The 16,127-nt window shown below is 37.4% G+C and overlaps 1 protein-coding gene across 14 annotated transcripts in view; it reads left to right on the top strand.

Annotated features, from left to right (window-relative positions):
* Nucleotides 1-16,127, top strand: part of unc13ba (unc-13 homolog Ba (C. elegans)) — a 144,217-nt gene that overhangs the window by 50,843 nt on the left and 77,247 nt on the right. For 13 of the 14 annotated variants that reach the window (XM_017306831.1, XM_017306837.1, XM_008417733.2 and 10 more), the window contains 2 exons: nucleotides 1,098-1,382; nucleotides 1,503-1,590. In XM_017306831.1, coding sequence (XP_017162320.1) covers nucleotides 1,098-1,382; nucleotides 1,503-1,590 — 373 coding nt within the window. Of the gene's footprint in view, nucleotides 1-1,097; nucleotides 1,383-1,502; nucleotides 1,591-9,829; nucleotides 10,349-16,127 lie in introns of those variants that run through there. The other variant, XM_017306836.1, reaches the window with a different exon arrangement.

The following is a 16,127-nucleotide window of genomic DNA, read 5'->3' as shown; positions in this document are numbered from 1 at the left end:
TACATGGGTATGAATGTGAGCCTTTTTACAAAACTGAAGGTTCTTCAGCTTTGTGTGTTCACACAAATGAAGACAGCTTTCAGAACCACTTACATTCTAGTAACAATTATGTAAACATCATAGCAGTGAATTATATCTGTGGCTTCTGCTTCTAAAGTTTTCAACATTTCAGAAATTGTGTTACATCCTCTTTTATCTTAACTTCGAATTGTATATTCTTTAGTATCAGACGGGTCCTGAACTGTTAAAGCTGCATATCTCTGTATAAAACACAAAGTAGATACGCAGTTGAGTGACTGGAATACTTGAGTTTTCCAACACCATCCAAAAAGTTGGGAAAACAACTTTCTGCTCTCCAAATCTAATCCAAACTTCAAATATCTGTGTTTAGTTATTGCTGAAACCTAATAGTCCCTCTAGTGGTTGAGTATTTATTCTCCTTTCCCTTTTTTCCCTTTATTAGTGATTATTTTTTAAATGGGTATTATTTTTAGAATCAACATTGCAGTGGTGGGCACCTCTAACTACAAAGTTAGTTACACTAACCCCAAAGCTCTTCAATAGCAAATAGTATTTAGCAGAACTACTGCTAAACGCTAACTTCAATTTAAATTATATCTACCCCTGCAGGACTACAACCCTCGAACACCAATTTAATTTTGACATTACAATTTACATGTTCAATAAAGCCTCTTAGATATTGTATTTATGTTTATATTTTGCTCCTGTATGTTTTCAGTTTGAAATAGTCGTTGAGGAAAAACAGAGAATGTGAGGAGAGGAAATGGAACTTCTATTGTCAACCACTTCAAAATAAGAGCATGAAGATAAACTTCTAACTATTTGAAGAATTCTTAAGAGATTATAACCAAAACTTTAACAGAGATGTCAAATGTTACTCATCAAAAAGCCTAACAAAACAACAAAGTAATTTGGTGCTTTAGAATTTATCTGAAAAAATTAACCCAGGTGAAGCTAAGCTAGCAAAAATGCTAACAATTATTAATGGATTAGTGGAAATGTGCCCACCATTGCAACTTTTCTCTAAACCTTTTACTTATTATACTGATTATTTTAACTAAACTCTCACTTTGCAGTCCGTTGGACAGCAGCCATTTTGACTCATCAGGGAATCTGAGCCCCGTCAGTTCCCAGCTGAGCTCTGAACTCGAGGACCGCCACCCTCCAGAGTCCTGCCCCCCCAGCAGCACCCGTACGCCTCTGCGCAGCGAGGCCTCCAAATCGTTTGAGGATGAAGAACTGGAGAAGGAAGTGAACGGACTTCCAGAATCTGGTGTGAACAAAGACCGGAAGGATTCTTCAGTTGTCTCCCCAAAGCCGAGCTTGGAGAAACACGATGACACAAATCTAACAAAAACTTGGTTTGTAATTTTATTTTTGTAAATATTAATGTGTTGTTGAAATTGCAGGATTATGCAACATTTATGTTGATAGTTTCTCATGAAACTGGTAAACAACTGATGTATTCTTGTGTTTCCCAGTCTCTTTGATGACGGCCCCCCGCCTTGCTCTCCAGCTAAAGTTCGCTGGCTGAAGGCTTACAACAAAGTGAGGTTACAACTCCATGAGGTAGGAAGCACTGGTTCCCTCTCCTGGTTCATCTCTTTCTCCTACACACTTAGTACCAAGACAAAATCTCTTGAAAATCTACTCTGGATTTTCACATAAACCCAATCATGATAGCGTCACTCTGCACACACTGACATGCTGGTTCTCTGTGTTTTTATGATACTTTCCCTCTCTTTCCTGGTGTGTTGGTTGAATTTCTGGCCATGCCTAAAGATTTTACAATAATTATGTTTTCCCATAAGGATTTTAGTATCGGAAATTAGGTAGAGACATTTCTTTTATCCTTAATGAATCTAAATTACACTTACACGCTCAAATATGTACATACATTAGCCTTTAGCCATTAACAAGCTTCTAGCTAGAGCTGGACAATAAATCAATAACAATATATGTCGTGATTGGCACATGATCAATATTGATAATACGTCTGATAGAATATTTACCAAACACCACACAGCATTCTGGGGGATGTAGGCAGAGGAATGGCTTTAGCTGCTCACGGCTAGCTAAAGAGAGTTGGTGGACTCAACTCGCTCGCTCACTCTTTGGTTACCTAGCAACTCCCTCACTCTTTGGTTACCTAGCAACAAATTGTTGAGTATCTTTAGCAGAAACTGTAAGATTTTGCCACCGTGCCACTGCTTAAAAATAAAAAAACAGCAGCGTGTACTTAAAACTGTGGATAAAACAGAAACGGTATTTTAGATATTGGAAGCAAAAAGATAATGAATAATTATTGATACAGACTGATAAGGAATGCTTATATCATAACACATTTTCCAGCCATATTGTCTGGCTAGGGTTAATGGGTTAATGACTGGATAATTGGTGGAATCCATTTAAATTATTTGTATCTAGTTTTAAACACAGGCTGCATATTATTAACAGGGTTTAGGTCACTCCGCCGCTAGTACATGAGATTGATTGACAGCGCTGAGACACCGCCTCCTGGCTCTGGTTGGTTGTTTTTGGTTGGGAATCGTCCATTTATTCAAACAGTAACAGTAGCTTAAGGAGGAGGTGCTGGAGATCGATCTTTTCACTGATTATTCTTCTCATATTGTCACAACATGGTGACAGTTTTAACGAATATGTAAAAAACATGTTTGTTTTTTTATTACATATTGCAGCTGTAAGGCTGTAGAAGCCATATGTAGTGTGTGGAGAAAAAAACACTACTATGCTTGAATGTAATACAGGAGAATTTTATTTATAGTTTTTTCTGACTTAAATTTAACTTGAGATGGCATTAAAAAGGTCTTAAAAAGTCTTAAATTTGACTCACTGAAACTTTTATTACAATTTATTTTTCTTCTTGCCTTCCCTTTGACATTTTTAAAGTCTAATCGTTTTCTGAAAATGTTGGTGAAACTTACCAAAGTCTCTGTTCAGTTTTCAGTTTTCAGTTACGTTAAATTCCTGACTTTCCCTAACTTTTGTCATCATTAATTTAGCTTCCCTCGTTTTCTTCAGCAAACATCCCTGCCTCTGTCTCAGATGCTCAGCAGAAAGAGATGGCTCCCTGCTTTGCTCCTGGCCAGCAGTTATCACATTAAAGACAAAAATAGTCCCTGTGTTTCTGCAGAAAACAATGTAGCATGGCAACAATGTTACATTTCTATGGAAACACAACCTTAAACGAGTGTAAGGTTAGGCTGTGATCGCTGCAGATGGTGGAAACCACAGTGGGGATTCTCCATGTTGAAACCTGTTCAGACATTTTTATTAATTTGTTACAGATTTTTAAAGGAGGAATGATATTTTAGTTAAAACTTATAATTTTATTTGGATGGATGGATGAAGGAAGGAAGAATGGATACCTTAAAGGATTTATGGATGGATGAATGAATGGAGACATGGATGGATGGATGATGGATGGATAGATCCTCATAAATGGATGGATAGATCTTCTTGGATGGATGGATGATGGATGGATAAATCCTCATAAATGGATGGATAGACCTTCTTGGATGGATGGATGGATGGACAGATGGATAGATCCTCATAAATGGATGGATAGATGATGGATGGATGGATGGATAGATCTTCATAAATGGAGTCAACCTTCTTGGATGGATGGATGGATGGATGGATGGATGGATGGATGGATGGATGGATGGATGGATGGATGGATGGATGGATGGATGGATAGATCNTGGATGGATGGATGGATGGATGGATGGATAGATCCTCATAAATGGATGGATAGACCATGGATGGATGGATGGATGGATGGATGGACCTTCTTGGATGGATGGATGGATGGATGGATGGATAGATCCTCATAAATGGATGGATAGACCTTGGATAGATGGATGGATGGATGGATGGATGGATAGATCTTCATAAATGGAGTCAACCTTCTTGGATGGATGGATAATCCATTTTCTAAAGTAGAACTTTTATCTTTTATCTGCATTAAATCCTGGGGACTGCCGGAGCTTCAGTTCCTGTGTGAAAACAACATCTTACCCCAGTTCAACCAGGAAACGATCGTTTTGATTCCTCTCTCAAAGAGAGGCCGTCATTCTGACACTCTGAGCTCCTCGTCCTGCGAAAGCAGCGTCACTGTGTACGGTGGCGCAGCTTTTAAGAATAATCTTCATGCTCTGAAAGCAAAGCCAGGAGCTGCATCCTTCTTCATCTTTTGTCAGTTTCACTAAGTGGTCTGTGTCTGGCAGATTTCCAGAGGAGAGAGAACTGAAGCCGAAGGAGGGGAGCAGGAGGGCGGTTCATTTGCAACTAAAATCTTCTGCAATCATCTGCAGTGATGTAAAATCAAGACGGCAACATTTTCAAAACAAAAGCTTTGGGAGAGAGTTTAAAATTCTGATTTGACTCAAAGATGATGCAGCAAATCCTTATAATTCTAATTCTCTGATATCCTTTCAATTTAAGTTTATTTTGGAGTGAAACACCTTTTTCTCCCTGTAAAAATAAACAATTAGCTCCTCTAAATATAAATAGTTTTATTCACACTGCATCTGCACTTCGCTGCACTTCAGTCGGGAACTGAAGCAGTGTGAGGAAGCAAATACGTTTGAAAACGACTTTATTCCCTTATTATGCAGATGGTTTATTAACCAGCTGATGAATATTCTGGGATGGCTGTTTGAGCGACTCGACAAGATTAGCTTATTGGTGGGGAAATGACTACAGTCACTCAGACGTAAAGTGCTGAATTTCAAATCATCAGTAATAAGTTCAGGTGAATTTTTCTTGTATTGTGAAAAAATATTGATGGGATGGAATAGCTTTTTTAAGTAGTTTCTGGTCTTATTGACAGTTTTTACTCCACGCCGTTGTTTTTATTTTAAGCAATAGGAAGACACAGTGGCGAAACCTGAAACTGCTGCTGCAGTTTCAGGTTTCAACATGTTGTTGCCAGGCAACCATAGAATGAGTGAGTTGCTAGGTAACCGAAGAATGAGTGAGGTATTTAGTTGCCTTTTCTAATCTTCATGCTAGCATCATTTATGTTTTTATAAAGTTATTTATTTTGCTGTTTTTGCACAGGGTCATGAAGGTTTGGATTTCTTTTCCCCCTTAATAATTAACATTTTAATTTTAATTAAAATTTTGTTAATTTTGTTTTTACTTGTGTTGTCTTTAACTAGTATTTAAATTTGTTAGTTGAAACATTTAAAGTGTAACTAACAGCTTTATTTTTTGCGGAGGGTGATTGACAGCCCTAAGACCCGCCTCCTGGTTCTGATTGGTTGTTACTAGTTGGCACTGGGAGATATTTAACTGATATCATTCAGTCATAACATATTCAGTTTCAGAAAATATGCAAAAAATGTATATATATATTTTTTTATAAAAGTTACATATTGCAGCTTTAACAATGTTTTTACCAGAAGTAGCTGGTATAATGAGTTCAGTAGATATGCACTTCCCCCAGGTGTTTTCTAATTGGTGCTGGCTAGTCTGAAGGAGGAGATTGGGGGAGCAAAGCAACGCTCCAGGTACACTTTTAATGAGGGAACCAAACTAAAACAGTTGATTTTACGTTGCACTGCGCCTTTAAAGAATTAAACACTAAACATAACTGACAGGATAAGGGGCTCAAAACGAATTAGCTTTGAGGGATTTTCAAGCTAGCCTTAATTGTATTGATCTCCATTCAGGTTATAAAGCAGAAAGAAAAAACCCAGAAACAATCATGATAACAGCAGCAGAACAGAGAGCCGGAGACCGAGGGGAGGATGAGTTATTCTGGTGATGACGAATGATGCTCAGCATACTAACATCGCCGCTCCGTGAGCGACCCGCCGCTCTGACTTTGGCTGAAAGTCACCGTGGAACTCATGCCTGTGGGGGGGCTCGTCTGTATGCCCCGATGTTTGCCTTCCTGCTAAACGTTAGCGAGGGAACTTTGCTTTTATTTTTTAATCTCCTCCTGTTTTATTTTATTACTCGCGAGACGGTAATAGTATGAATTTAACTAAAGTGGGATCAGATATTTAATGTTCACTTTAATTCCCCTCAATGGCAGGATGTGCTTCTCTGCTCCGCCTGCCGCTGTGTCTGAGAGCCGTTATTAGCTTCTTTTCTGCTGTTTGCCTTTTCACACAAGTGGTTGTTACAATTTGCAGCTGGTAGATGAAAGGGTTGAGGCAGTTTTATGGCTGCATTGACTGAACTCAGGGGGTTTTTTAGTTTTTAGTTTTGCTCATAAGCTGCGGTTATGATTTGTGTTCCTGATGAGAATCTTTTCACATGATGATGGGGAAAGATTTGCTTCCTGGTTCAGAAACGAACCGTCACAATTAGTGTCTCTGCGTGACGTTTTTAATGCTCAGCCTCCATAAAGCCTCTAAAGCTGGATGGAAATGAATGAATGAATGAATGCTAGCCTGATTTAATAAGTAAACAAACAAATGAAGAAACCAGTAAATGAATGGACCATTAAATCAGTGATCCAATGAATGAGTGAATGAATCAATGGATGAATAAGTGAGCAAAAGAATGAATGTGTAAAAGAACAAAAGAAAGGAATGTGAGGATGAATGAGTGCGTTATTGAGAAGATGAATGAATTAAACGATTAAAAAATGAATGGGTAAACATGAACAAACGAATGAATTAATAAATCAATGAACCACCGAATGAATGAATAACTGAGTGAACGAATGAATACTTGCCTGATTTAATAGACGAGTGAGCAAAGAAATGAATGAATGAAATCATTAATTGAGGGAATGAATGAACTTCTTCACAGGGATGAATGAACATGTAAAAATGAACAAATGAATGAACTAAAAGAACTGTGTGAATGAACTGATAAAGTGAGAGGGTGAATGAATAAATGGTTTAAACTTTTGATTAAAAAGTGAATGAGTAAACAGGTGAATGAATGAACAAAGGAATGAGTAAACAGATGAATGAATGAACACAGGAATGAGTGAACGTGAAAAACAAAGAAATGAATGAACCAATGAACTGAGAATGAATGAAAGCTTTCCTGATGAGTGTATGAATGAAACCATGAATGAATGAACAGATGATGAATGAATAAGCAAAGGATAAATATTCAGAAGAAAGGAATGAATTCATGAACCACTCAGTGAATGGATGACTGATTAAATGAACAAACAAATTTACAAACTAGTGAATGAATGAACCAATGGATGGATGAATGAGTAAAAAAATGACTGAATGTAAAAATGGAATTTTTTCTTCAAATAAGGCAAATGTGCAAAATCCTTTTTAATTTTTGAACATATAATGATTTACGCATCAGTTCTTACAAAATGTCTAATTATTTTATGCTTTATTGTTGAGCAGCTAAAATTTTATAATTTTTGGCCTGTAAGTAATTCTGTGACAAAAAGTTTGGACACCCCTGGTTCAGGAACAGAGCTGCGCTGCAAAACCTTCTGCAGTCGATTTTATTGTTAAAAGAAAAAACTCGTGTTTTCTTCCGTTTTCAGGATTCAAGGCCGTTTTAAATTGTATTTGGTTTTATTTTGTTCATCTTTCACAAAGCGTGGTGACAAACCAGCTCCGTCTGGAAACGGGAGCCGTTCGATCCCACAGCACATGGGGGGGTTCAAAGGGTGGCCCACGGGCCATTTGTGGCACTTGGAGTGGTTTTGTGCGGCCCACAACTGCAAATCAAAAATGATACAAACTTAGTTGTAATTTTTTAACCATAGAAATTATTAAGTACAAAACAAAATAAAATCTTGTTTTTTTTTATTTTTATTTTTAAAGGAAGTGACTCAAATCTTATAACAGAATAAATTAGTTATATCAAACCCAAAAGAATTAAATTAAATTTCTTTTAATGAAAATGTGCAACATCATTGCTTGATTATATTTAATTTTTTCCTTGTCAATTTTGATTGACAGGTTTGGACGTCTCTGCCATGGTAACTGAATGAAATCACAGAAATTGGCCATAATCTGAACAATTTATTCTTTTTCCAACCAGTTTAAATTCAACACAGTAAAAATATACAGTTTTTTTTTTCTGCAGTCAGTTTCAGAAAAGCAGCTTGTTATTAAACCGTAAACCGATTATTCTGATGATTCCTCCGGGCGAAGTTTCATTCCCAGCACGCGTGGCGTCGTCTGTTTTTGTGCTTTTTATGTCGGCCATATTAGTTTTGTCATATTGATTATGAGCAAAATGAGCCTCAACTTCCAGGCTGAGTCCGAATGCCGAGCATCCAGTGGCCGGAGCGTTGATGCTCCGTTGTGCTAATGGCGTTTTAACGAGGCGCAAGTCACATCTCTGTCCACAGGCCACAAAGGAAGAAACATTTTGACCAAAACCGTGGAAAGCTTCATGCTTTTATGACATAATAATCTCCAGTGGAGTAAAAAGAAATTGATAAAAAAAATAAAAATAGGCACAAACGATCAACCTCCAGTTACAGATATGAGACCTTCACGGCAAAAACATGAAACCTTACCAAGTATGTCTGTTTTAGTTTTAGTGCAAATATGTTAGTTCACATGAAACTAAAAGTAACTTTTTAGTAAGAAACGGGAGCTCGGATTAGGTCAGTGATTCCTTAATGTTTTGTGAGGAAATGCTGCTTTTTTTGCAGATTATTTCACTTCTAACATTGGAAAAGTTTTGTTACAAGTGAAATAATCTGCAAATAAACCAATTCTTTAAAATCAAAGTTAAGGAATTATTGACTTAAAACAAGTTCCTGTATTTTGCAGAAAAGATACATATGAGTTAGTTTTGTCTTATTTCAAGTGTAAAAACATATTTGCACTAGAAAAAACTTGGTTAGATTTTGTGTTTTTGCACCCTTTGTTGTTCATAATTGTTGTAGTCAAAAATAAATCTTCAGATTATAATTCAGTTAAATAAAAGATTTCATCCTTTTACATGATTATTTCATTATCTGGAATAATTAAATTATTCTTCCTTCAATTAAGTGCCCCTAACTCCAGATTTTGCACTTTTATTGCACATTTTATTTTATTTTCAAGGTTTTTAATCTCATATTTTTATGGCCGGTTATGTATGTCAGCATGAGATTGCCTCATAATTTCTTCTGGATTAACAAAATCCCACATAATTTAACCAAATCTTCACCAGTCACCTTTTTTATTGAAGCTACATCCACTTTTTCTTCTTCTATGGTGTCCGGTTGCGCTGATTAAACAGTATTTTTCTGTGTTTCTTGTAAAAATCGATGCATAATGTGCATTTGCATCCTCAAATCTAGTTACAAGAACATTTCGGCAAGATGTGGGAGCTTGTTTTAAGTCAAAAATGTTTTAATATTGACAAAATGTTCTGGTTCCACTGGTAGATTTTTTCACCTATTGTCTTATTTCAAGTGTACTTAATGTAGAGCGTAAATTTTGTTTTTGCTATGCAGTCTTTATTGTGTATATTTGTTGTAGTTTTTATGTTTTAAATGTAAATTTATCATGTTTTTAAGATTTTTAATCTAGTATTTATATGGACGGTTATGTATGTCAGCGTGAGATTACCTCATAACTTCCCCTAGATTAACAAAGTCCCACCTAACCTAATCGTTACAAATCACCTTTTTCTGCTGAAGCTACATCCATTTTTTCTTCTTCTGTGGTGTCCAGTTGCACTGATAAAGCAGTATTTAACTGTATTTCTGGCAGAAATCGATGCGTAATGTGCATGTGCGTCCTCTGCTCTGGCATATGTGTATCAGCTGGAGTGTGAAAAGTGAAAACTGATAAGAACAGAAGGAGGTGAGAGAGAGAGAGAGACAGAGAGAGAGAGAGAGACGGTGAGCGAGAGGGAGGAGAGGTAGCGCTGGAGATGTTGCGCTTCTGTCAGCTGTGCAACAAGCTGCGATCAGCGGAGCTAATGGGAGGAGAAGGAGGGAAAAAAGAGTAAAAATCATTAAGCAGATAGAGGAGGATGAGAGAAGGAGGGAGCGACAGAGTGAAACGGTGAGAGAAAAAAGAGGAGGAGGAGACGTCGCGGTTTGAGCTGGGTGGAAGAGACGCTGAGAGCCGCGATCCAGAAACAGGAGCGTCGTTCAGGATGTGCAGGGAAAGTCACGCCCGTCAACATCCCAGACCTGGAAAACCCGGCAACTTTTCTTCTTTTCCTACATCAACACTTGATGCACGAAAGTCTCTGAATTCATTATGAATCTAAACGGATTATGGATCATCTTGAAGGCTTTTTCCCGCAACATTTTTTAAGTAGAAGCGCCGTCGGTCTGTCGGCGTTGATGTGGGATTTTAGTGTTTTTCTGGAAGCTTGGATTGCTGTCTGAAAGTTTGACTGATTTCAGGTAGGTGTTCTCTCAGAAAATGCATGAAAGAGACTAAAATGAAGAGCTTCAAGCTTCTTCTGAGCTGGTTAGACGTCAAATAAATTAACATTTTGCAACCAATACTCAATTAGAAAAGTCTGTATCTATTTTGTGTGATCAAAACAAAACACATTTCCTCTCTTTGCCATCTCACTCTCCAACTAAAAAGTTATTTTTTACGAAACAAAACTTTTCCCCTGTTCCCTTCCAGCCGCCTCTTTTTTCACTTCCAAACTATTTTTATTTATATTCTGTCCTCTTTCTGCTCCTAATTCCCTCCACCGGCTGCTCTTACTTGGCATTTACCTTGGAGGAAGAAAAATGGAAACCAAAAATAAAGTCTGTGCAGCCTCTGCAAACTGCTCACTAATCGTGACGCCTCAGTCGCGTAGCAAGTTGAGGTTTCAGAGCTGGAAGTCTCAGATATTCAGGGTCATAAAATATTAATTAGTGCTGTTGGCTTATTGGCTAAATACTCGGCCTGTAAGTTAGGACTTTTGCTGAAGGTAAACTGGAGAAGTGATGTGATGTGAGTCATGTAGAAATATTAAAATTTTATTTTTTTTGGAAGTGAAGCAGCCTTAAAAATGAAAATAATAATAATAAACTGCTGTCAGGATAGTGCCTTTCAAAATAAAAGTGAGCTGGATTTGTATTACAGAAGTGAGGGTCTCCTATAAAAAAGTATATGTAATGCAGCCAACACTTCAGATTTAGTAAAGGATGTTTTTACATGGATAACTGCATCAATGCGGAGTGAAATGGAGGCAGTCGAACAAGTTCAGCGCTGCTAAAACAAGCCAAAGTTTGATTAAACCACCCTGGATGTCTGGATGATGTCTTCACTGTGAAATCAAAATTACATGGATGAAAATATGGCCTACCTGCAAGCAAGAAGGTTAAAATCTTTCATAATGTACATGTAGCAAAAAGCTAAAATCAGTTAATCACATGATAAATTAAAATGAGCTGAATGATTTCCACTTGCACGATTTATCGTTTTTCTCTTTCTACCTAAAAACTGGTTGACAAAAGTCTTCAATCTGGTTCTTTGGTGCCAACTGGCCCTTTTTCTGAAGGACAGTTTTGTTTACAGACTTCATAAGTGATTTTATTTGCTGTTTTATTTATTTTGGATATTTAAAATGTCTTCCAGTTCCAGAGTTAAATGTTTATTAGAATTAAAAATTTTAGATCTTTGAGAATCATTCAGCAAACTTTGTTACTATGACATGCTCTCTCCATAACTTTTAGGTTAATTGGTCTCTTTTCTTTAGGTGTAAGTGTGTGAATGAATGTCTACGTTGCCATGTCCCGGACTGGTGACTCTTCTAGGTTCTTTCTCTCCTCTTGCCCAATCCAATAGGCACCAGTGCCCTTTGACCCTGCAAAGATAAGCGACTGCCAACAATGGATGGATAGTTTTATGATCTTTTCATACTTGGTAGTTTGGTACTTTTCAGTTCGATTTGGGAACAAAACTGCAAATCTTTTTCACTTTCAGCTGATGTGGATCTCTTTCAAACTGCAATGTGTCAAACCAAACACTTTGAAAAGCCTGTTCCCCTCCTCGCCTGTGGGGGCGCTGCACCAAGAACCCCTGAAGGAAACAACTTGAACACCACAGAAGAAGACACAGCTTCCTTTTTCATAAAATAACTAAAGTGGAGTGTCAGACTGAGGGAATCTCTTTTGTCTTTGGTTAAAGAGAATTGCTAGCGCTACAGTAGTTAGCACGTTTATTTTGGCCGTATTTACCCAGAATGCCCTGTTCTGTGGTCCGTTTCCTGGTTTTAAAATGAATGACAGACAGATTGATTATGAAATTTCTAAGCACAACAGGAGTCGTTCTATCAGTTGGTAATTCTAATAAAGTCAAATTAGTTTAATTTTGATTTATTATTATTATTATTTTTCAGAAAATGCTCTGATTTGTATATTGGTCTCCAGGATTCGTCTGTATATTTTCATGTGTTTATTTCTGAACGAGGCCTTTAAAACACGCCTGACCTGAACCAATCGCAGCAGCGCTAATTGCATCTGGTCCGAACAGAATTACAATGAGCCCCATGTTTATCCCAAATAATCACCTGTAATCAGGTCAGGAAGCCGTTTATTACCAGTCATGCTCTGGTGTAAAGTCACATTCAAAAACACTATAACAACACATTCAGTGTAAGGTTGTTTATTATCACAGGATGGATGCAAAGCTCTTCCCGGATGAATTAAATCATATTTTGCCCAGAGTTATTAAAACTCCACCAATAATTTAATTAGTTATATTAAAAAATATTTGGTTACTTGTGTGTCCAGAGAATAGGAAATTAAAGAGCAAGAGTCATCACGAAGCCACTGCATTCCAGTTTAGGATGTAGAGGTTTTATTAGTGATTAATGGATTTGGTTTTGGAAACTATTTAACAGTTGCGTCTGTTAAACACAGAATCAACACTATTTACAAAAACGAGACTACTGATGGTCACTTTGCTGATTTAAAAAGTATAAAAGCAATTAAAAAGTGAGTTAGATGGAGCAGATTAACTGCTTGTTTAGACGATAACACAAATCATTTCAGTCTAAGAAAATACTCTCGACCTCTTCACATTCAGACCGGCGTACAATGAAGACAATCTCCAGCTCGTCCGCCATTGTTGACATCGCTAATTGTCTGCAGACGTGCGTGAAAAGGAGGCTGATGCTGCGAAAGGCCACAACGATTTCCATGCCATCAATCAAACAATGTGTGCATGAACTATGGAGGGGTGAAAGTCTAAGCCATGCAGGCATTCACTCAATGGACACACTGACATTTATATGTGCCACATATAGGACACAGTCATTTAAAATTCCAGTTTCCACCTGATGCTGACTCACTAGTGGCAAAATGTCAAGATATTTCTGGACAAAGTGAAATCTGTGTTGGAGCACTATTTAGTTTTAGTTTAAGCTACTTTTTTCATAAATCTCAGATACAAAGTGTATATACTTGAAGATATAGGTTTGAGACTTTTAATTTGAAGTAAAGCAGGAAGTAGCTCTTTAGTTATTGTTCAGTCTCCTGGAAAAGACGACCGGTTAAATCAGTGGTCCCCAACTACGGCCCGCCGCCACATTTGGTCCGGCCCCCTGAACAATACCAGAGAACATTCAGATTTTTTTTCATATATTGTATTGTCCGGTTTATATGTGGATTTTTCTTCAACCACCAGGGGGCTCTTTAGCAGGAAGTGTGTCCTGTAAACTGTGGGTGTTTTGTTTTGCGTGGCGCATTGCTGCCATCTGTTGGACTTTTAGGGAACTGCTGAACTTTTATGTTATTTAGTCAGTGCGGTTGTTTTTAGCGGTAGAGCAGATGAACACGCGTGTTTGTTATGAACGCCGCATTCCAGGTTTCCCTCAATGAAATATATACTAGTCAGTCCCAGTGACCGTTTCACTAACGGTTTTTGCCCATGTGCTTTCTGGGTAAAAATCAATTGAGAAACGCGCACCCCGGCAACAATTTCCGGCAGCGCAGGTGATAAACGTGTAACACTTATTCTGTTACAAACTGACTCCGGCCCCCCACCAGAGAAGGGAAAAGTTATGTGGCTTCACAGGAAAAAGTTTGGGGACCCCTGGGTTAAATAAAAGTGTTGCATGTTTTGGTGACTGGATTTTCTCCTCATGAAGCAGAAATAATAAAAAAAATTATAAATTGGTAATGGAGTGAATTGAACCAGTAATGGCCAAAACAAAGTTTAAAAAAAAAAATCTAGTTTCTAGTGTAAATATTGGAGTAAACTTGAAATTAGACAAAACTAACTTATAAGTAACTTTAGCAAGGCATAGGAGATTGTTTTAGGTGAATATTTCTTTCACATTGATGAAAAAGTCCTGGTTCCACTGGCTGTTTTATTTATTCACTAGATTATTATAAGTGAAATATTCAGATAATTTCTCTTGCAAGAAGAACTTTTTCATAAATATTAATGGATTATTGACTTAAAACAAGCTCTTAGATCTTCCTGAAAAGTTACTTATGAATTACTTTTGTCTTATTTCAAGAGATTTGCATTAGAAACTAGATAAAAAAAAACTTTATAGGACTTTGTTTTTGCAGGAAAACCTAATGTGTTTGTAGTTTTTTTAGGGTGTTTTCACATCTGATAGTTCTTTAGACTCGGTTAGATTTGGGACAAAATTTGAAATATTTGTTACATTTTCAGTTATGGTTTGTTTTCCCCATGTCAAACAAACCTAACTAATAGAAAAACCAGTTTCCCTCCTCGCCTGTGGGGGCGCTGCATCAAAAACCACTAAAGAAAACGACTTGAAAACTTCTGAAGAAGACAAAATGTAAACAAAAATGAAGTAATGCCAGATTTTAGCCGGTGTAGGATTTTTGTTGTCTTTGGTTATAAAAAAAAAAAACACGAGCCATTTCTCCTTCTAGCGCAAGTTAGCATGTTTGTTGTGATTGCATTTACCCATAATGCCCTGCACTGTAGTCCACTTACTGCTTTTGGAGTGGTTTCTGGTCCATTTGGCGTTCACATATGCATTCAAATCGCACCCTTGTTCACTTCAACCAAACGGAGACCGAGGTTTTAGGTGGACCAAAGTTCACTTCTTTGTTGGTCCACATCAGAGTTCATTTATGCATTCACACCTCCATAAACAAACTGGACTTTCTAGGCCAACAAATCACAAATACATGAACGCAGTCAAACTTATAAATAATGGCCTAATAAGAGCAAAGTACAAGTCTGGTGAATATATGTGATTTAGTACAAGCCTGACAGGTGGTTAATGGACTGAACGCCTTGAAGGAGGTATATGAAGGAATCGGAGGGAACAGTGGTCACTGTGCGCCGTGTTACCGCAACATTAAATGAGTTGAGGGATGGAGGGAGACTGTGTCCTGCAGGGACCATTGTCCAAATGATATGGTGGTACAAAACTGAGAAACTTCTCCAAATTTGACAAAAACAAAATAAATTACTGTAACTTGGTAAACACCAACTCATTTTAAATTGTTTGAACTCTAGGTGGTACATGTTTAAACTCCAGTTCTAGTCTGGTTTGATGAACCATGTAATGCCATTATTGTACTCCCATGATATGACCGTTGGTCTTGTCAAGTTTCCACCACTCTTGGTTTATCACCAGAATCTGAAAGCCACTTGGGAAACTGCTGATCCAACACTAGCAGCCGGTTCTTCCACCTCCTTTGTGTCATGAATATTAGCCATTCCTGCAGTAGTTTGGTGTGAGGATACTTTAGAAAGTACATTTATCTACTCATTTTCTGTGCGTCCTTAAAAAGTCTTAAATTCATGTTAAAAACGTAAGCCTGGGCCTTAAATTTTGCAGTTGGAGGACTATTTAATGTCTTATATTTCTCTTTTCTTTTCTGTCATGCAAAAGTTTGAGTCCTTGCTGACATCTTCATTACGTTATGTGACTCAAGAGGGCTCAATCTACCACTAGCTAGCTGCTAATATGCCCTGGCTAGCTTTCTTGCTAGCCAGAAACCATCCATCATGGTTAAATGCAATTTTAGCACCAGTTATTTATTTATCAGATATATATGTATGCATTTATATTTCTGTCACGATACAGGACATACATTCAATTCATAATGGTCTTAAGAAGGTCGTAAGAAGTAATTTCAGCGACATATGCTCAACATTTACTCATCTTAGCATGTGCTTAGATTAGTATCTGCTAATTTTCTGCTGTAAAGAAGAGGACAAAATCGCATCTCCTCGTCTGGA

The sequence above is a fragment of the Poecilia reticulata genome, linkage group LG9 (assembly GCF_000633615.1).
Source record: "Poecilia reticulata strain Guanapo linkage group LG9, Guppy_female_1.0+MT, whole genome shotgun sequence".
Classification (NCBI taxonomy): Eukaryota; Metazoa; Chordata; class Actinopteri; order Cyprinodontiformes; family Poeciliidae; genus Poecilia; species Poecilia reticulata.
Note: the sequence above shows the minus strand (reverse complement) of the source record. Positions and strands in the feature narration are given on the sequence as shown.